Source organism: Mustela nivalis (genome assembly GCF_964662115.1).
Source record: "Mustela nivalis genome assembly, chromosome: 9".
Taxonomy (NCBI): domain Eukaryota; kingdom Metazoa; phylum Chordata; class Mammalia; order Carnivora; family Mustelidae; genus Mustela; species Mustela nivalis.
In genome coordinates, this window is record NC_139028.1 from 28,811,062 (window position 1) to 28,831,553 (window position 20,492).

General features: G+C 49.7%; 3 protein-coding genes across 25 annotated transcripts in view; 2 read left to right on the forward strand and 1 right to left on the reverse strand.

Annotated features, from left to right (window-relative positions):
• The window catches only part of FAM118B (family with sequence similarity 118 member B), a 50,467-nt gene extending 46,791 nt beyond the window's left edge, over positions 1–3,676 (forward strand). For 7 of the 12 annotated variants that reach the window (XM_082683909.1, XM_082683901.1, XM_082683908.1 and 4 more), the window contains 2 exons: positions 2,836–2,892; positions 3,141–3,676. In XM_082683909.1, coding sequence (XP_082540035.1) covers positions 2,836–2,892; positions 3,141–3,154 — 71 coding nt within the window. In that variant the 3' untranslated portion in view covers positions 3,155–3,676. Of the gene's footprint in view, positions 1–2,832; positions 2,893–3,140 lie in introns of all 12 variants that reach the window. The other 5 variants (XM_082683904.1, XM_082683906.1, XM_082683900.1 and 2 more) reach the window with 1 other exon arrangement.
• Positions 3,677–3,925: 249 nt separating this feature from the next.
• On the reverse strand, positions 3,926–9,982 carry SRPRA (SRP receptor subunit alpha). Its single transcript, XM_082683873.1, has 14 exons — positions 9,659–9,982; positions 8,970–9,053; positions 8,535–8,698; positions 8,206–8,366; positions 7,782–7,941; positions 7,497–7,650; positions 7,182–7,273; positions 6,963–7,081; positions 6,742–6,828; positions 6,253–6,425; positions 5,927–6,140; positions 5,360–5,523; positions 5,173–5,271; positions 3,926–5,014 (listed from the first exon to the last, which is right to left on the reverse strand). Exons 1-14 carry the CDS (start codon positions 9,773–9,775, stop codon positions 4,886–4,888), a joined length of 1,917 nt encoding a protein of 638 aa, XP_082539999.1. The 5' UTR covers positions 9,776–9,982; the 3' UTR covers positions 3,926–4,885.
• Positions 9,983–10,080: 98 nt separating this feature from the next.
• FOXRED1 (FAD dependent oxidoreductase domain containing 1) lies at positions 10,081–19,309 on the forward strand. Of its 12 annotated transcripts, none has more exons than XM_082683887.1 (11): positions 10,081–10,154; positions 12,308–12,571; positions 14,577–14,687; positions 14,954–15,072; positions 16,175–16,269; positions 16,539–16,640; positions 16,994–17,070; positions 17,237–17,397; positions 17,529–17,658; positions 18,315–18,419; positions 18,601–19,309. In XM_082683887.1, the coding sequence occupies exons 2-11, from the start codon at positions 12,365–12,367 to the stop codon at positions 18,853–18,855; spliced, it is 1,362 nt and encodes a 453-aa protein (XP_082540013.1). In that variant the 5' UTR covers positions 10,081–10,154; positions 12,308–12,364; the 3' UTR covers positions 18,856–19,309. The 12 variants fall into 12 exon arrangements, with proteins under 12 accessions (XP_082540013.1, XP_082540008.1, XP_082540019.1 ...); XM_082683882.1 differs by having other exon boundaries at positions 10,089–10,259; positions 12,351–12,571; XM_082683893.1 differs by having other exon boundaries at positions 10,096–10,154; positions 16,179–16,269.
• Positions 19,310–20,492: the final 1,183 nt, after the last annotated feature.

Here is a 20,492-nt window from a genome sequence, read left to right on the forward strand (position 1 = left end):
TGGACGCTTTGTTTTTTGGGTATTGAGTTTGCTAAGTTCTTTATGTATTTTGGATACTACCCCTTTATCGGGTATGTCATTTGCAAATATCTTCTCCCATTCAGTAGGTTGCCTTTCAGTTTTGCTGATTGTTTCTTTCACTGTGCAGAAGTCTTTTTTTTTTTTTTTTTAAGATTTTATTTATTTGACAGCACAAACAGGAGGAGGGGCAGGTGGAGGGAGAAGCAGAGGGAGATGCTGGCAGAAGGAGAAGCAGACACCCCACTGAGCAGGGAGTGCAATATGGACACTTGGACCATGACCTGAGCCAAAGGCAGCTGCTTAACCAACTGAGCCACCCAGGCGTCCCATGCAGAAGCCTTTTATTTTGATGTAGTCCCAGTATCTTATTTTTGCTTTTGTTTTCCTTGCCTCAGGAGAGCTATCTAGAAAAAAGTTGTTACAGCTGATGTTGAAAAGGATACTGCCTATGTTCTTCTCTAGTATTTATATGGTTTTTAGAAAACACTTTCAAAAGACAAACCTTTGGGTTTTTCTCTTTTGTGAAAATAATTTGCTCTTCTTAGGGATGCGTTTTCTGCTGGCCTGCAGTGTTTCAGATTCTTCTGCAGCTGGCCCACACTTAGGACTTTGAGTAGGCTTTTCCATTGTGCATATTCTGTTGTCATTAAACAAGAGGTACCTACCAAGCTCTACATATTTCTTTTGATCTGCATTCTGAGATCTTCTGCCCAGGAAAGATGCTAAAATTAAAAACAATAATAAAACCCCCCTGGACAGCTGTTCTTGTTAAACGAAATCTTCTCTTGACAAAAATTATCAGAAGTATTATAGAGGGGCACCTAAGTGTTTCTGCTTTTGGCTCAGGTCATGACCCTAGGGTCCTGGGGTCAAGCCCTGCATCGGGCTTCCTGTTCAGTGGGGAGCCTGCTTCCTCATCTCCCTCTGCCTGCCACTCCCCCTGCTCCTGCTCTCTCTCTCTCTCTCAAATAAATAGAATCTTTAAAAAAAAAAAAAAAGATATTACAGAATGTCACAGATTCTTTTATTAGCTACCTGGTCTTCCTCCCAAAGTGGTTTTTCCCAGAGTCCTTTATCTTTCAGTTGAATATTCTGAACTTTTAAAAATGAAGGATTTTCAGTATGGCCAGGGGGCTTTAGTAGAGTGGTCAGCTGAGTTTGTGATTTGAAATCTAGCAGAGCAGTTTTAGGTTAAAAACATTTAGCAACAAGTAAAGCTTATCCTCCTCCATCCTTGATTATGATTTGACTCTCTGTGGGTACATACTAGTAAGCAGTAAGAGGTCTTTTGTTGTTGTTTAACACTGAACATTTGCTAGGCTCCTGACATACTTGCTGTGTACTTGCTTTTGCATAGTGAAAGTTGCTTGGATTCAAAAGATTCCGTAGGTTCTAGTATATTTATTTCAGAAAAATCAAGTAATGGGAAAAGGAAAAAATTTTATAATTCATTATTGTAATACAAGTAGTTATTTTTGTATATTTCCAATTAACAATTTTTCCTGTGCATTTTTTCATAATTGTGAACCAAAGTATACATAGTCATGTTACTGTTTTTATTCAGTGATCCAGTCTCCTATATTTTTCTGTATGGCTGATTTGATAACCACTAGTGTTAATAACTGTGTTATGATCCAATGTGGATGACGAGGCGCCTGGGTAGCTCAGCAGGTTAAAGCCTCTGCCTTTGGCTCAGGTCATAATCCCAGGGTCCTGGGATCAAGCTCTGCATCCAGCTTTCTGCTCAGCAGGGACCCTGCTTCCTCCTCTCTCTCTGCCTGCCTCTCCGCCTACTTGTGATCTCTGTCTGTCAAATAAGTAAATAAAATCTTTTAAAAAAGAGTATTATAGCATTATCACTTTAAAAAAAAAATCCAATGTGGATGTTAGCTTACCCAGTTTTTCCCGTTAGGCAATTTCTAATTTTGTTCTAGTTTATTCTATTGTAAGTACTGTTGGCAGTGAATTACATCTTCATCCCTACAGTTTTTCCTTTTGCCAGTAATTTCGTTCAGATGGGTTCTCAGTATAATTACTAGGTCAGAGGGCATGAATATTTTAGTGGTTGATAGCTATTGCTAAAGTTCTTTTCTAAGAGGGGGAATACCAATACCAGTTTGTATGAGTACTGTGCTTTTATTCATTTATACTCTAATTGCTCATATTTCTGATGACTGTTTTCTTCCACGTGTTTCATTTTAAACTTTTTCCTATGCTATTTTCTATCCCAGGACTGTCCAGTAGAATTTTCTGCAGTGATAGAAATATTATCTTCCCTGTCCAGTACCATAACCAAATGCCCATGTGGCTTTTGGACATTGAAATGTGGTTTGCATGACTGAGGAACAAAGGTTTTAATGTAAAACTATGTAGCCACATGTGGCTAACAACACCATATTGGGCAGCACAGATTGAAACTGATTTTGTGTTGTGAGAGCATCTGCTACTTTTCACTCTTCTCCTTGGTTGAATTTGCTCACTTGCATGCTGCTCTCTGTCTCCATCCCTAGATTTTTACCTAAATTTGGCCTTCTAAATGAGTTAGGAACAGCAGACACACTTTTGCCCATTTAATGCTTTATTTGCAATGTTAGTGCACTCGCAGACCTTACTGCTTCCCTCTTACCTGAAGACTAACCCAGTTCATTCTCCCCACCTCCTTATCCTCTGGTCTGTGATGTCCTCATTACTAAATAATGCCATCCTTCTTTGACCATGTTATTTCATTACCCTTTGGTGGGTTGGTTTTCTTTGTATTAGGAGTTTTGACTTCCCAGTCTAATATCTGATACTGATGTGCATTTTGTTCAGCAGGGATGGTGAGAGAAGGTCAGCTGAATGGCTCCTCGGCGGCACACAGTGAAATAAGAGGTATCCTATTTCCTATTCTGTTTGTCAGCTTTGTGGGCAGAAAATGTTTTTCTAGGATTTGTTTAGTAGCTTGGAGAACAAGGACTTCTACCTGTTAAGGATTCTGTATTTTCCTGTGGAGTCTATCACAAGATTCCTAGTATCTGTGTTGTTTTGTCTCCTGAGGGGTTAAGTTGGACTTAGTATCTGCAGCTTTGGACATATACTGTGTTTCATGAGACTTCATTTTATTCTCTTTCTCTCCACAGATTGTAGAACATGAGAGGGGGCTGGAGAGATCATCAGCATTAGACCAAGGTGTCAGGCCCGACTGTGGAGAGTATTTAACAAGTAAACTTATAAGAACCCAGCACAGCTCCGTGGAAGTACCAAAACCCAGAGGTTGAAGGTTGGGGGTAGAGTTGGAGGTGGGGGTGGGGTGCTCCAGCTCAGTCCTTCATGCCCACTGGTTCTTGATCTTCTGCGGCCTCTTCCAGTTCACGAATCCCCAAGTGACAACGGGGCCCAGTGAGCCTCCCCCACCCCTGCGCTGGACATGCCTGTGTCCACACAGCAGATCAGTGTGACACCTCCACTGACTGTGGCTCCAGCCCTGCATGAAGGACTTGGGAGCTAGACGCCGTGGGGTCACCGTGGCCCTTGTTGCAGTTTTGTACTCTATACCTGGTTTTTCAATTAAGCTTAATGGCTTTTTTAAAACATGACTTGAAGCTCTAGTTTTCTAGACCTTTTACAGTGTACAGTATTTTACATAACTGAGCTGTATTAAAAGCTTGTTCATTTACTTCCCAGGGCCCTGGCTCTACTTTTAGAGTCCCTTTAGAAAACCTGCAAAGGCACTAAATGAGCCTACTTTTTGTAACTTAATTTAAGGGTTGTGTTCTTTCACATTGAAGTGGGTGATCTCATTCTCTGGACAACCATTCATTATCAATTCCCGCTCTGTTTCCTTTCTTACCTTCAGGCCTAGAAGCACAGTGTGATGTGGGATCTTAGTTTTGAATCCTGTATAAAATAACTCCGAGACATAAAAGGCAATTTACTTATGAAATTTATTTTCTTATATATAAATTATGTATTTCTCTGGGCAGACAGCCTTCACCTTATTGCACTAATAGCACATCTGTAATACCAAGCTACAGGACAAGTCTTAACAAGAGGTTTGTATTCTTCAACGTAGCACTTGTCTACCAGGCACTGTAGAGAGGATGAGGAGGAAAAGCCAGGATCCGCTCAGGTGAAGAGTGGGGTGGGGGAGAGGGGCAACTTGTATACCCTTCTGACAGTTGGTTCTCTCCCAGGAAAGGGAACATGCAAAGCTTACATCTGGATTCCGGGAGCAGGGAAGAGTTGGAAGGCTGAGAAGCCCAACGCAACACTGCAGCTCAGCTCCCTTTATTTTTGAGGGAAGCAGGAACTCCTTTCGTTCATTTTGTAACAAATCACTCTGGCCTAGATGATGCCTTGAGGAAAGAGTGGGGAAGGGGTCATCATCAGAATTAGCAGCAATTAAGAACAGGCCATACACTGCCACAGTGTGATGGGTACCATCCTGGCCCCAGGGACCCGAAAGCTATGTATCCAAGGGAGAACCCAGAGCTGGCCCCGGAAGTCTCTCGACTGCTCCTTGTGCTCGGACATCCCTGTGACTGTGTCAATTAGCAAAGCTCTGGTGTTGGGTCTTCCAACCACTGCTCAAAGCTGAAATGAGACTGAGTGTGTAGGCAGAGTGAAGGGAATGCCTGAGTAGGTGGGGAGGGCCGTCAGGGAAGGGAGCGATGGGCAGTGGACTATAACATGATTAGGCCCTCCCTGCAGGTGGAGGCTGGGCTGCCAGGGAGTGGGGCAGGGGAGCTGCCAGCCCTAGGGTTCCCATCACTCTGCCTCTGTACTACACTGAAGAGAAGTCGCTCACAGACTCTAAAGCACATTCTTGTTACAGGAAGAGGGGCTTTGGGGGGAAGCAGTGATTTGGTTTTGGGCAAGAGACATATTAAGCCTTCATGAGGGCAGCCACCACAGCCTTGGCGTTGAGACTGCGTAGGTCACAGTAGGTCTGGCCAGTGCCCACAAAGACGATGGGTTTGCTTGTGATGTAGGTCATAGAAATAGCAGCTCCCACCTGAAGTGGAGAAAGGGGACACACAATCACCTCAAGGCCACTTCTTCCTATCCCTTCTGTAACAGGAAGCTTTGGAGACAACAACATATCCTTAGAGCATCAGCTCCCGGTGAAGGACACCCCTCCCCATCTCACTGTCCCACACCATCCATATTTACCTTGTCATCAATGGTATCAAATTTGGTAAGGACAATGCCATCAATGAGCCGAGGTGTTTGAGCCATAGAATGGTCAGCCAAGGCTCTGTTGAACTTGACCTTGTAAGGGAGAAACAAGGTGTAAGTACAAGAAGCACCCAGCGGGCCAAAGCTGAGGCTGGGAGAAGGACAAGGCCCTAGCCCTCACCAGCTGGTCCACAGCCTCATTGCCTACTAAGGCCTCCCCAACAAACAGCACCAGGTCAGGCGTGTTGACAGTAATGAGCTTAGCCAGGGCAGTCATCAGAGGGGCGTTGTCCTGCATGCGGCCAGCTGTGTCCACCAGCACCACATCAAAGCCTTGGTTACGTGCTAGAGAGAAAAAAAGTGGTCAACTCAAAACTTCTAGGCTGTCCTATTCATCCTACCTTTCTCTCAAGTAGTAACCTGGCTATATTAAAAGCTTAAGGTATTTGCTTTCTTGGGCTCCAGATCTGGTCATAAGGTAGTGTGAGCAAAAACCTGTTCTGTGCTTGGCCATCAGAGACATTCAAGGAAATATATGGCACCATTATAAAGGAAAGCAAATAGAGGCTTCCTTGGGTGGAAGAGATTCGTTTTGCCCACAGTTAGCTATTCCATATGGCAAGTTCACCGCCCTGACTTGCTGCTGAGCAGTAAGTTGGTAGGAGGGGATCCCAGACCCTCTGCAGATCACAAGGGATGCCCAGGGAAAGGGGCCCACAGCAGCCCCCCACCCTCCTGTGTACCATACCAAAGGCAATCGCTTCCATGGCAATGCCCGCAGCGTCCTTGCCGTAGCCCTTTTCAAACAATTGCACCATAGTGCGGCCACCGTGCTTCTCCGGGGGATGCAGGGCACTCAGGCGCCGGGTATGTGTGCGCAGCTGCTCCACAGCCCCGGCACGAAATGTGTCACAGGCAGCAATGAGGACACTGAAGCCATTTTCTAGCAGCCAGAAGGAAATCTGGGCAAAAGCAGCAAAAAAAAAAAAAAAAAAAAAATGCCCTAGAACCAGAGTCACTAAGACCTGGAGTGTGAAGAAAGGATGTCTGAGACAGGTGGGGAGCTATACTGACCTTGGCAAGATTAGTAGACTTCCCCACTCCATTAACACCACAGAAGGTAACAACGTAAGGGCGCTGATGACGCTGGGCATCCATAATATCCCGGAGCATGTCTACGCGACGCTGTGGCTGCAGAATCTGCACCAGGGACTCTTGGAGGGCTTGCTTTACCGTGGACGTCACCGCTAGAAGGGGGTGGTGGGTCTGTGAAACCCAAGGAATGCACTCGCAGGAACCCCCTGCACCCCATGAAGCTGAGATCTGGAGAACCCAAAGGCTCTTGTCCCAGGAATCCGCACCACATGTGACAGCGTTCCAAGCACTGTACGAGTGTTAACTCCTTTAGTTCTCACAACTCTTCAGGTCTAAGTTATGCAACAGACATTTAGCGGGAAAGGAGTTTGCCCCAAGCCACACACCTAGTATGAATGGAGATCAACGCGCTGAACTGGCTGGTGCACACAATGCCTTGAGCCCTTCCCGGTTTAGAGAGCTACTTACTGCTGAATGTCCCCATCACCTTCCCTTCCAACTTGTTGGCCACAGATTCACAGAGCTGGACTGCAATGTCTGCTGCCACATTCTTAGCTAGAGAGACAGGGACAGATGTATGAGCACCAAGTCAATAGTAACCAACCCTATGGTACAGAAGAGAACTCGGGGTGGTTCCCTTCTCCACCACCTGTCCCATAACCGTGAGTCCCCCTGTTCTCAAAACTTACCAATGAGATGATCACGCATCTTATCCAGCACGGACTCCATGTCTTCACGACTCAAGCTCTTGGACCCCACAAGGCCCTTCAGCATCCCGAACATGCCACCCAGAGTTCCCTTGGTAGCACTGTAGGCACAGATTATAGGTAAGTATGACGCTAGCGGGCAGGAGTCAAGCCTCATCCGTCCTGGAGCCACCCGTAGCACCCACCCCGATATTCCCCTACCTGGGTTTGGTGGTGTTTTGAGCGGCCACTTCATCATCTGAGCTGCTGCAGTCCAGATCCTGAAGCTGCCCCCCAGGCCCAGTCCCTCGAATCTGGAGGGTAGAGAGAAAGGAACAAGATGGGATCAGGAACACTGAGGGCTGAGGGAAAAGAAGCCGGAGATTTACCCTGTCCCCATTCCTCCACCTCTGATTTGGAAAACTCCAGATATGACCCATCCCTTCATTCATAGAAACCAAAGGTACTGCCCTCCTAGTCTCTACCTTCTCCCTAACTTCTTATTAATGGTAACCCACACTGGCCCATGCCTCTTACCAAGCTGATGTCCTCAGGTGGGGCATCCTCTGGGGCTCCGTTGGTGGTAGGAGTGCTATAATCCAGGATTTCCTTGTTAGCACAGCCACCCAGCGCCCACACTCGGGGTGCTTTTTTGCCCTTCTCCTTTGGAGCATCGGATTTCATGGACTTGCTGTAAAGGGTTACGCACAAAGGGTTACGGTGAAGTAGGAGAGGAATCATCCACCCAAGAGCCAGAGACAAGTTCCCTTGTCCCCAACATAGCTAGGGAACAGTATTTATGATGAAATTTAGAATGCTGACCTGGACTTCTCCAGACCTCTCCCATGCTTCTGAATGAACTCCTCTCGCTTCCTGCGTATTAGCTCCTCTTTGGAAAGTTCTACCCCATTCTCAGGCCCCACTGCGAGACCTGACTTTTCGGCAGGAACTGCTTTGCTGGTAGCCAAAGGACCATCAGAACCTGTTAGGAGAAAACTCACTGGAGAAAAACGACCAAATTCCAACAATGGGAAATAGTCTTCCAAACCCCAATGACTATTTTCCAAATTATTAAGAGTAAACTAGGCGCAAACATCTTGGGGATGACAAGGACTGGGGATGACAGTGTGATGGGCACTGAGCAAGGGAGACAAGCAATGACAAGGGGAAAGACAGGGAACAACTTCAGTCCTTACTGCCATGTTAACTTTTCATGCCCCTGTATGTCCAAGGAGCTCAAACTCACTCTCCTTCTTGGCCCCCTTTTTTTTGCTGTTCTTTGCTTTTTCCTTGGGCTTTTCACCCCGTGTCTCAATCATGGACCTCACAGGCTTCTTGGCCTTTTCAGAATCTTCAAATTTCTTCATGGTAGTGGGAGCACGGATCTTACTGCTCTCCTCTGCTTCACTAGAGAGAAGAGAATGATCAAAGTCCTCACACCAAGAGGTCAATTAGAACTGGGCAGCAAATTCAAGAGTGTGTTTCAATACTATTTACTACCCTTGAACCACCCTCAGGAAAGAAGAAAGCTCATCAGGTCACGGAAATCAATTCTGCAGAGGGGTGGCCTCTCACCGAAGAAGACGCAGGAAGTCATTTTGGAAATCAAAAGTGCCATTCAATAGACTTAAAGCACTTCGCTGCTGGATCTCTGTACGGTATTTGTCCCGAAACAGCCGGTGCACATCATCTATCAATTTGTCTACATACGTCAGTGTTAGAATCTTCTGAAAACCAACCTGTTAAGGGAGAGAGACAGAGCCAACAGATCTGCTTACAAGCCAACTCAACGCAGGCCTCCTAAGACTGGCTCAGTGGCCTGGCAGGTTTCCCTGACCTGAGGGGCAGCCAAGCTCCCTGACTGAGCTCAGGAACGTCTTCCGTTTCCCTCTCTGCCCTCTGACTTCTCAGTTACTTCATCATATACGCTGGGTACAATTAATTAGGGTTCTCAATAATTAGGATTATGCTGAAAGTGTAAATACTGTCCCTCTTAAATACCCGACTTACCACAAACACCAGCTCAAACTGGTTGTCCAGTTTATACTTCAGTGTGAGTGCCTCATGGGTGAAGGAGTTGTTACCTCCCCTTTCCTGGGGAAAAAAAGGGGAGGGTGTATGTCTCAAGTTCGGATTACCCAGAAAACCCAGACTTGGACCCTAGAAGGATTACCTTTGGGAAAAAAATAGACACTCCCCCCAAAGTCAGACATGTTCCCAGGACAAGAGGCTGTTGGGACCTTGCTCTCTAGCATCCCATCAGGCAGAGAAGGAGGTACTAAGTTTGGGGGAAGAGGAAAAGAGGTTAGTGGGAAGGCAAGAAGGGACTTAATGATACAATCAGATTTACTAGCAGCTGTACGCTATTTACAGTTTTTAATTTTTCCATTATCACACCCAGCCTTCGAAACAGAAAATCAAGCTGCTGGGGGGGGGGGGGCGGTAAATGCAGGGAACTATGGGAATTCTCAAGAAGCGCCGGAATTCAGCTAGAGTCCCAGAAACGGAGGGGAGGGGGGCGTCGCAAAGTTGCGGGATGGTCTGATGGGGGCAGAAGAAAGAAGCGGAGTACTGGCAACGAGTGAGTGGCCAGTCCGGGATAGCCGGAGAGAGGTGGAAGGGAGGTGTGAGATCAGTTGAAGGGGCTATGGACCGGGTCAGTGGGCCGAGCCGAGTTCTGATCCCGCGGGGAGCGATACCTGCAGCAGCACAGAACGAATCAACGCATTAACGGGCCCGGTGCAAGAGTCGCTCACTCCCTGGAAGCACCAGAGCACAAGCCCGCCCTTGGAGAAAATGGTGAAGAAGTCGAGCATGGCGGCAGCGGGAGAGGAGCCGGGGCCGGCACCGGGAACTCAGGCCGCGATCGCCGCCGCTTCCTGCTGCGCCAAGCGCGGGACACGTCACACCAGCGGCCCCGGAAACCGGCTCAGCCGCACTTCCGCTCAGAGGCGTCGCGTTCTCCCTCCGCCTCCGCCCGAGGGCGCGCAGCACTGCCGTAGACGCCGTACTCGCCAATGGCGGGTGGGGGCGGGTCTGGGCGGGGTTATCGGAGTCGGCAGCCTATAGTGCTTAGGGGCGGGGCCCGAAAGGGCCGCTGGCCAATGGGCGCGCTCGTCTGAACGGCCTTCGGCGTGGGGCGGTGACCGCGGGGCAGGCACGGCGTAGGGAGGAGGTGCGGTCCGTGTCTCAAAGGTACCGCGCGTAGAGTGGCCATGCTGCGAAGGTCGTTGCAGTTTGCCTTGGGCCGGGACGTCTTGGTCCGGGGTCTAGGCACACACAGAGGAGGCTCCACTCTGGGTAAAGCTGAGATCAGCGGAGGGTATCGTGGTTCTTGGGTAGCCCCAGTCTCCAGCTTTGTGACCTTCAAAACTCGGGACCCGGGCCACAGTGTAAAGACAGTTGGTCGGCTGGGAGAGGGGGTAAGCTTGCTAGCCGGATCTTTTAAAGCCTGAGCAGATATATGGATCCCAAGGATTCCCATCTCAGGTGACGAATGTCTGATCGTTCTAAGCCTCAAATTACCATCAGAATAGCAGAGAGCCAGGCTGACTGACTGGTTGCACAGACAAATGTGCAGCTAGCCTGCAGATGCTGTGCTTAGTATGTGGCTGTTAAGGAGGAAAGAAGGGAAAGAGGACAGAGCATATGTCCTGTGGAGGTGGCTGGAGTGTAGCTGGAAAGGTTCGAGACTGGATAGAACCCAACTCGGACAAATGCTCTGCACTGGTGGTGGGAACAGAGATCAGCCTTGAAGGATACTGTTTACTGATTCAAGGACGGTGTGTGTTCCAAGTTCTGGAGAACTGAGCAAAAGTTAGGAGAAGAGAAGTGTTCGTTTGGTGCAAGGAACTAGCAAAAGCCATGTAAAAGGAGCGTTTGTGTAGCAATAGGAAATGTAGTGTGGACAAGGAAGGTAAGCCCAGATCAAGGAGATACTTGAACATTGCTGAGCAGAGTTCAGACTTTGTATTGGAGTCTGTGAAAAGATGTGGAGATTTGTGAGTTACAAAGGACAAAAGGATTCATTTATTCAAGGCACTTACACGATGTGCCAGGTTCAGTGCTAGGCTGGAGATTCATTGCTGAAGAAGGAAGGCATGGTACAGTATGAAGCAATCACAAATAAACTCAAAATTGCGAATGTCTTGCATGAGGTAATGTGGCAGCGTGACAGGAGATTTTGATAGTGTATGGGGTCAGGAAAGCCTTTCCTGAGAAGATAACTAAACTGAAAAGGAAAGGAAGCAAGGTGTTAATGGCAAAGAAGTGGACAGAATTTCAAAACAGAAGAACCCCTGTGTAGGTTCCCTGTGATGGGAAGAAATAAAGCACCACCAAGGTGTGGAAGGGGCTGGAGTGGGAGAGTAGGGAGAGAATAAGGAAAACAGGAGTCAGACTGTTCAGTGTCTCATAGGCCATGTTGAAGATTTTGGACTTCTATTCTTGGAGTAATGAAAAGCCACTGGAAGGTTTTAAGCAAGACAGTATGTGATTAAATTAGTGCTTGGGAAATATTCTAGCTATGATGCAGAAGAATTGAGTCGGCAAGAGGGGAATTAGTGGAAACAATTAGGCGGCTTTTCATTAATCTAGGCAAGAGCTTATGGTGGTTTGGTCTAGGGTTGGGTAGCAGAGATGGGAAAAGAGAGGGGACAGATTGGGGAGATATTTAGGAGGCAAAGCCATCAGGACTTGACAATAGATAGGACATGAATGTAGCTTTGCTAGTAGTGATGGATGTCCAGGATAAGATGCCATTCAGAGTATCGTGCTTCAGAGGGCACTGCAGCTTGGGGTGTGTCAGGACCTATGGGTCCAGGAGCCTGGAACATCCAAGAGGAGAGGACAGTGCAGTTGAACACAGGAGCCTGGGGCTCAGAGGAAAGAGCAGTGTGCACAGGCGCTGGACATGCATAAGTCACCTGGCCTAGGGAGAGAGGACAGAGTGTGCATTTTAAGAAGTTGAATCTCGGGGCACTTGGGTGGCTCAATGGGTTAAAGCCTCTGCCTTGGGCTCAGTTCATGATTCCAGGGTCCTGGGATCGAGCCCCACATCGGGCTTTCTGCTCAGCAGCGAGCCTGCTTCCCCTTCTCTCTCTGCCTGCCTCTCTGTCAAATGAATAAACAAAATCTTGAAAAAAAAAAAAAAAAGAGATTGAATCTCGCATTGCTGGGCATGATGCATGAGAAGGCAGAGAGCCAAATGCATACAGACCATATAGTTAACCTACAGATACTGCTGGGTGTGAGTTGACCTTATTAGAAGGCATGACCATGGGGACAGCCAGCTCAGAGACCTCTTAGCCACCTTTTCCTGCGCCGAGCCTTCAACCCCTTACCACCAGGAAAGAGCATGAATGGCCTTCTCACCATAACTGCGTCCCACAGATTGGAATGGAAAGATGTCCGAGATTAAGAAGAAGATCCAGTCAGTCCTTCCCGGAGGAGCCTGGACTCAACTTCACGACACCAGCTACCTGCCCCCCGAACACTCGGATGTGGTGATTGTGGGGGGTGGGGTGATGGGCCTGTCTGTGGCCTACTGGCTGAAGAGGTTGGAGAGGCCACGGGGTGCTATTCGGGTGCTGGTGGTGGAACGGGACCACACGGTGAGGTCTGGGGGAGGGCGGCGGCATGAGTGGGGCATGGACTCATGTTTTATTAAAGGGCCAGGGGGGCTGAGGGGAGGAACGACTTCAGTCTTCGGAGGTCCAAAGTCCCAAGGGACTGTACTTTGGTTCTTGTTGAGAAATCATCCCAGTGATTCCTCCCTCAAATTAGAGACTTTGGCAGTAAGGTTTTTGCTTTTAAAAGCAGATTTATGTGGATGGAACTAGAGGGTATTATGCTGAGTGAAATAATCAGAGAAAGACAATTATCATATGATCTCTCTGATAGGAGGAATTTGAGAGGCAGGGTGGAGGGGTTTTGGGGAGTAGAGAAGGAAAAAATGGAACAAGTTGGAATCAAGAAGGAGACATACCATAAGAGAATCTTAATCTCACAAAACAAACTGAAGGTTTCCTAGGGGGAGGTTGGGTTATGGACACTGGGGAGGTATGTGCTATGGTGAGTGCTGTGAATTATGTAAGCCTGATGATTCACAGACCTGTAACCCTGGGGCAAATAATACATTATATGTTAATAAAAATTATAAAAATAAAACTCAGGTTTCAATTCATTTTTTAAAAAAAAGAAAAAGCAAATTTTACAATGGGGGATCCTCTGGGTGCCAGAGGTCTGACTAAGGGAGACTGTATTCCAGCTGTAACAAATACAAACAAATACAAATAGAACCTTCTAGGTTCTATTACTTGTTTTGTTTTGTGTGTGTGTGTTTTTTTTTAAGATTTTATTTATTTATTTATTTATTTGACAGAGAGAGAGAGCTTGCAAGTAGGCAGAGAGGCAGGCAGAAGGAGGGGGAAGCAGGCTCCCTGCCGAGCAGAGAGCCTGAGGCAGGGCTCGTTCCCAGGACCCTGAGATCATAACCTGAGCTGAAGGCAGAGGCTTAACCCACTGAGCCACCCAGACACCCCAAGGTTCTATTACTTCTGAGGCTTTGCACAGTTGTTCTATTTTATTTTCTAAGATTTTATTTATTTATTAGAGAGAGACAGCATGGGGGGGAGGGGCAGTAGGAGAGGGAGAAGAGAGAAACAGACTCCCCACAGAGCAGAGAGACCAATGTGGGGTCGATCCCAAGACCCTGGGTCATGACCTGAGCTGAAGGCAGTTGCCTAACCAACTGAGCCACCCAGGCACCCCTCGTTGTTCCTATTTTAGCCACAGCTAGTTAACCACAAATCTTGCTAGTTCAGTCATATCCTTCTATTTTCCAGTAGGCAGATGAAATGCTAATCTCCTGCCCTTAGACTTCCGGGCCATTCCCATTTTGTGCCACAATGCCCAGCCCTTTTACTTGACCAACTCTATCTGCTCTGCACATCTGCTAAGAAGGACTATATTTGTTTATTTATTTATTTTTACTTTTAATTTTTTATTAACATATGATGTATTATTAGCCCCAGGGGTACAGGTCTGTGAATCACCAGGTTTATATACTTTGCAGCACTCACCATAGCACATACCCTCCCCAATGTCCATAATCCAGCCACCCTCTCCCTCCCCCCCTCCCCCAGGCAAGCCTCAGTTTGTTTTGTGAGATTAAGATTCTCTTATGATTTGTCTCCCTCCTGATCCCATCTTGTTTTATTTTTTCCTGCTAAGACGGACTTTAATAACTATTGTCTTCTTTGGGTGCTGGTGGCCTTGCATATGGGTGTATCTACCTCAGCTTCTCTTAGATTATAAGCTTACAATAGAATCTTTATTGGGCACCTGGGGGGCTCAGTCGGTTAAGAATCTGCCTTTGGCTCAGGTCATGATCTTGGGGTCCTGGGATCAAGCCTCAAGTCGGGCTTCCTGCTCAGCAGGGAGTCTGCTGCTCCCTCTTGCTCTCCTCTCTCCAATAAATAAATAAAATAATTTTTTAAAAAAACATTATAAACTTGCCAGTAAGACTTCCCTCAACTTGTAGGTGCTTCTGTTGCAGGATTCTGCCCACATGTGACAGGATACTGGCCTCCCTCAGCGACTTTGCTCTTTCCACAGTATTCCCAGGCCTCCACTGTGCTGTCTGTGGGTGGGATTCGGCAGCAGTTCTCGGTGCCTGAGAACATCCAGCTCTCCCTCTTTTCAATTGATTTTCTGCGGAACATCAATGTACGTGCAAAGACATCTGGAGGTTGGGGTGGTGACCAGTCCTTTAGCCCAGAGAGAGGAGCCGCCCAGCTGGCCAGGGGAATCAGGGAGCAGAAGCAGTTCGGGCAAGTAGGAGTTGGAATCTCTAGTTCTGTCCCCAGTGGCGGTACCCAGAGGAGAAGGGCTTCTCTAAGTCTCGGACGCTGTTGGTGAGGAAGCCAGGAGAGTCCTCCCTCCTATCTTTAAATCAGCTCCTCCTAAAGAGTTTTTTTCTTCTTTGCATATAGGAGTACCTAGCTGTGGTTGACGACCCTCCCCTGGACATCCAGTTCAACCCCTCGGGTTATCTCTTGCTGGCTTCGGAAAAGGGGGCGGCAGTCCTGGAGAGCAACGTGCGGGTGCAGAGGTGGGTGCCTGGCCCGACCATCGGCTGCTCCTCAGCTGTGTACCCAGCACAGCTCCGACACCGAGTCAGGATACCGGGCAGGCAGGTTGTCAAGACAGGTCCCGACCATGCGGAAGCTCAGTCTGTCGGGTAACACACACGACACCTCTGGTACCCTGGGCTGTCACACAGATGTGGACGGCACGCTGCTGTGGTGGTTCCTAAATTTGCCACATCCTAAGAACCACCCGGAACATCCCACATCTGATAAGCCAGAACCTCTAGGAAAGGGGCCAGGAACCTGCATACTTTTCCCAGAAGGGCCAGACCATCAATGTGTTAGGCTTTTGGGGTCCTATGGTCTCTGTGGCTGTCACGCAACTCTGCAGTTGAAACAAAAGCAGCCATAGGCAAAACATGGACAAAAATTGGAACAAACAAGTGTGGCTCACATATAAAAATGCAGGCGGCCAGCCGGTTTGGGCGGCCCCTCGCCTGAGTGAGTCTCCTGGTCGGTCAAGAATGTGTATGTTTAACAAGTAGACTTGCGAGTCTACCAAGGGACAGGCGGTATTATCCCAGATGCAGCATTTACTCATGTAGCCACCCCAAACATCCCCATTTTACATGTGGGTAAACTGAGGCAAACAGTGCCAGTCAGTGGTGGCACTGGGATTCGAACTAGGCAGCCTGGCTTGTGAGTGTGTTCTTTTAGGATCTGTGTTGCTCTCTTTGGGGGACAGTGTCCCATAGGAGATCGTTGTGCAGGTGGATCAGACTGTACTGGAAAGTGGACAGGAAGGCCATTCCGGGCAGAAGGGGAGAGAGCCAAGGGACCTGCTCTGTTGTGAAAGGCCACGGAATAGTTAGGGGATGGCAGGGGAGTTAGTGTGGCCAAGAGATAGCAGGGTGTAGGAAGGGAAAGCGGTATCAGGTGCCGAAGAGCCATGACTGGGAGGCTTGGTCTTGACACACTCAGCAAGGAGGAAAACTTGGGTGGTTTGGGGCAAAGAAGTGACCCAAATGAGGCAGGATCCCTACTTGTGGAGTTGGGGTCCCTGCTTCTCCTGCTGTGCACACCACCCCTCTCACACACATGCACACAGCCACGCATTTCTCTCAGGCAGGAAGGAGCCAAGGTCTGCCTGATGTCTCCTGAGCAGCTGCGGAACAAATTTCCCTGGATAAACCCAGAGGGCGTGGCGTTGGCATCCTATGGTGAGGCTTGCTTGCAGTGCAGAGGGGCTCGGGTCAGGGGAGCCTCAGGTCGGGAGTCTCAGCTACGTCGAGAAGCAGTGCTTCCCCCTGGCCAGCAGTCTCCCTGCCAGGCCATGCTAGCTCTCTGTCCTTCCACAGGATTTGCCTCTGGTGCCCTTGGGCAACATGACTTTTCCTGGCTTAGCCCTAAAGAGGAGTCAGGGGTGTGGGCAATCCAGTAGGAGAGAAGGGTCCGAATCCTATCTCCTGAGTCCTCTTGCTCATCACAGGGATGGAGCATGAAGGTTGGTTTGACCCCTGGTCTCTGCTCCAGGGGCTTCGGCGAAAGGTCCAGTCCATGGGGGTCCTCTTCTGCCAGGGAGAGGTGACACGTGAGTCTGAGATCCCATGCATCTTACCTCGGTCAGCCAGGGCGCAGGCGTGGACAGGGACTTACCTTCACTCACAGGCTAAAGAAGAGTTGGGGGGAAAGGGGAGGTTCTTCCTGAGGGCTGGTCCTGGCTATCCTGACTCCAGGTCCTAACTCAATTTCTCTGCTTGACTTACGATGTGCTTGAAGGTCTCAGCACGCTCCTGTCCTGTGTGCGGCCAAGTTCATCCTAGTTATCCCATCTCTGTGGGAAAAAGCCCCAGCCTTCCAGCTTGCTTTCCTCCTGAAGCCCGGGGAATCCCAATCTCGTCTTCTTCAGGCTTCAGGAGTTCTTTTTTTTTCTTTTTCCTGCAGGTTTTGTCTCTTCATCTAACCACGCAAAGACCCCAAGTGGGGAAGAGGTGACTTTGAAAAGGGTCCACGAAGTTCACGTAAGTTCCCAGCCTGTGCATCTCCCTTACCAAAGTGGGGGGGTGAGAAAGGTAACAACTGTGGTCTGGATCATCTTCTGCCCACTTCTGCTCTGGATAAACTAAGGCCCATGGTGCCCAGTGTGTGGGCCAGGCCCTCCCTCCCCTCCCACTCTGCTGCCTGCAGGTGAAGATAGACCACAGCCTGGAGTACCAGCCCGTGGAGTGTGCCATCGTGATCAACGCGGCAGGCGCTTGGTCCGGCCAGATCGCAGAACTGGCTGGTGTCGGGAAGGGGCCACCTGGCACCCTGCAGGGCACCAAGCTACCTGTGGAGCCGCGGAAAAGGTGACGCCCCTTGGGGCAGCTGAGGAGATTGGTGAGAGAGGGACAGAATCAGTGTTTAAGAGTTTGTGAAATGCAGTAGGAAGGAGGGGGGCTGCTCTTCCCACCATCTCCTAACCCAGCGGTCATGGCAGGTATGTGTACTTGTGGAACTGTCCCCAGGGGCCGGGCCTGGAGACCCCGTTTGTCATAGATGCCAGCGGAGCCTATTTCCGCCGAGAAGGATTAGGCAACAACTATCTGGGCGGCTGTAGCCCCACTGAGGTAAGCTAAGCAGGGTTGGGGTGCTGGACGGGAGATGTAGGCCGACTGCCGTTAAAGAGTCAGGCTTTGGGACACCTGGGTGGCTCAGTCAGTTAAGCCTCTGCCTTCAGCTCCCATCATGATCCCAGGGTCGTGAGGTCGAGCCCCATACTGGGTTAGAGAGCCTGCTTCTTACTCTCCCCATGCTTGTTCTTTCTGTCTCTCAAATAAATAATAAATAAAATCTTTTTAAAAAAAGAAGGGGCGCCTGGGTGGCTCCGTCATTAAGTGTCTGCCTTTGGCTCAGGTCATGATCCCAGGGTTCTAGGATCGAGCCGAGCCCCACATCAGGCTCCCTGCTCAGTGGGAAGCCTGCTTCTCCCTCTCCCACTCCCCCTGCTTGTATTCCTTCTCTCTCTGTCTCTCTGTCAGATGAATAAATAAAATCTTTTAAAAAGAGAGAGAGAGAGAAAAGAAAAGGGAGTGTGAATGAGTCAGTCAGGCTCTTTGGAGGGCCCAGCGGTGTTAATAATGCTCCAGCCCCTCTGGTTTTGAACTGGGATCTTTCCTCCCTGTTCCCTACCTACTGAGGGGATTGAGTAAAGGAAGGTCAGTGAGGTCTGGGCCCGCCCTTGTGTCCCAGGCTGTATAAGCCATGTCCCCACCTCTCACCGAAGGAGGAGGAACCGGACCCAGAGAACCTGGAAGTGGACCACGAATTCTTCCAGGACAAGGTGTGGCCCCCTTTGGCCCAGAGGGTCCCGGCCTTTGAGTCTCTGAAGGTAACTAGGAGGCAGATGAGGCCTGGAGCACCAAAGTCCCCTTAGAAAGCCTGTCCACTGCCACACGCCCTCCCCCTCACAACTGCTAAGGACTGGTGGTCTGGGGTTTTGCCCTGAGCAGGAGTGAGGGTGGTGTGTGTTGGCACCTTCCTGGGAACCCCCGTGTCCTGTCCGCCCGCAGGTTCGGAGTGCCTGGGCTGGCTATTACGACTACAACACCTTTGACCAGAATGGCGTGGTGGGTCCCCACCCTCTCGTTGTCAACATGTACTTTGCCACGGGCTTCAGTGGCCATGGGCTCCAGCAGGCCCCTGCTGTGGGGCGAGCTGTGGCAGAGATGGTGCTGCACGGCAACTTCCAGACGATCAACCTGAGCCCCTTCCTCTTCAACCGCTTTCACTTGGGAGAGAAGGTCCACGAGCACAACATCATCTGAGCCCATAAGCTCCGCCGGCCCAGCTGCCCCGTGCGTCACCCTTGGCTCATGTTCACATCTGCCTCGCTGTGACTTCCTCCCCAGTCCCAAGCCAGGCTCTCCTCCACCCTTCTCTCCCCACACCCTGCTCATCCTGTCCCACGGGGTTGGGCAGGCGGGCAGGCACACTGGAGGCTCTGGGAGGCATGTGCCTGAGGCCCAGGCCAACAGAAAATGATGGGATGAGACCCAGGACTGATCTCTGGCCCGGGCCAAGGCCGCCCAACGAGGTAGTGCAGCTGGACAGAGCACCTGCGCGTGGGCCCCTGCACTGGCTTCTTCCCGGCAGTGACTGGGAAAAATGGCCTCTGCCTCTCTGGGCAGGCACCAGCCCAGGCAGGGAGCAGCACAGGGCAGCCTGGCCCAGGCTTAGTGATTGTTTACCTTATTCATCAATCAATAAATGCAATTCCTCTTTCCACCTGGGCTTCTGTCCCTTCTTTCCCCTCCCAGCACTTGCTTGCCTTTGATACCAGACTGGGAGAAGCCCTGCCTTCTCCCAGGAACATTCTTAAGTCCTGTGTGTAGGCACCTTGTTTGCAAAGGAATGTATCCTCTTGCTGCGTCCCTGCAGGGTTCGGTTGTAGCCGGAAGGGAAGGCTTCTCGTGTTCACTGTGTATTCAGCTCCAGCTCTGGGCCTGACCCAGGGCTGCACGTTAGGGACATGCCAGCAGGCACATACCTGTAGGTCCTCACTGGAGTGTTCTTCCCTCTGCCCTGCCCCTCAGCCCATATCCGATGCAGTGTTGTCCCCGTAGTGCCGGGAATAAGCCCAGGTGGCAAAACCCCATCTCACCCGGTGTTTCTCCATGAAGCTTCCCAGGGAAGTTGACCTCTGAGCTGAACCTATAAGATGAGCAGTTTAACAAAGTGAATGCACAAAGGGGAAGCCCAGGGAATGATAGCGAGGACGGGGCTGATTCCAGGCTTCAGGAGAACCATAGATAAATGCCCAGGACCAAGGGTTAGTAAAATTCAAGGGGCAAGAAGTGATTTGTCCAGGCAAGATCATGGAGGGAGGGAAGGTGGGTAGAGTAAGAAGCAGGGCAGGGCCGGGAGCCTGTGGGCCTGTGGGCTTTCAATAGAGAAGTGATGTGCTCCAATGTTCCTTTTAGAAAAGTCACCCGGACTGCCTTTTGTAGAATAGGCTATGATGTCAAAGCCAGGCGGCAGATGGGAGGCTGTCGCTGCAGTCCCCAGGGCAGAGGCGTCGAGACCTCCACTGTCCTGGCAAGAAGCATGTGTATCCCAGAAGGGACAGCAGTCATGGGAAATGGGGTCAATTAAGTCTTAGGTTTTTGGCTCGAGCAGCTAGATGTATGTCTTACATTTCACGGAGGTGAGGATATCGGGGAGGAGCAGGGTGAGGGACAAGATGAGTGGTACAGTCTGGGACATGTCGAGTCGAGGGTACGCCTAGGACATCGGGTAGAGCTGTCCAGCTGGGAGTTGTATGTACTGTTGGGCACCGAGGATGACCTAGGCTGTAGAGAGATGGACACCACGGAAGAGAATGGCATCCCTCCCCACAAGGGGAGAAGAGTAGGGGACCAAGGGGAGAAGCAGGGGGACCCCACTGTCATTTGTAGAGATGAAC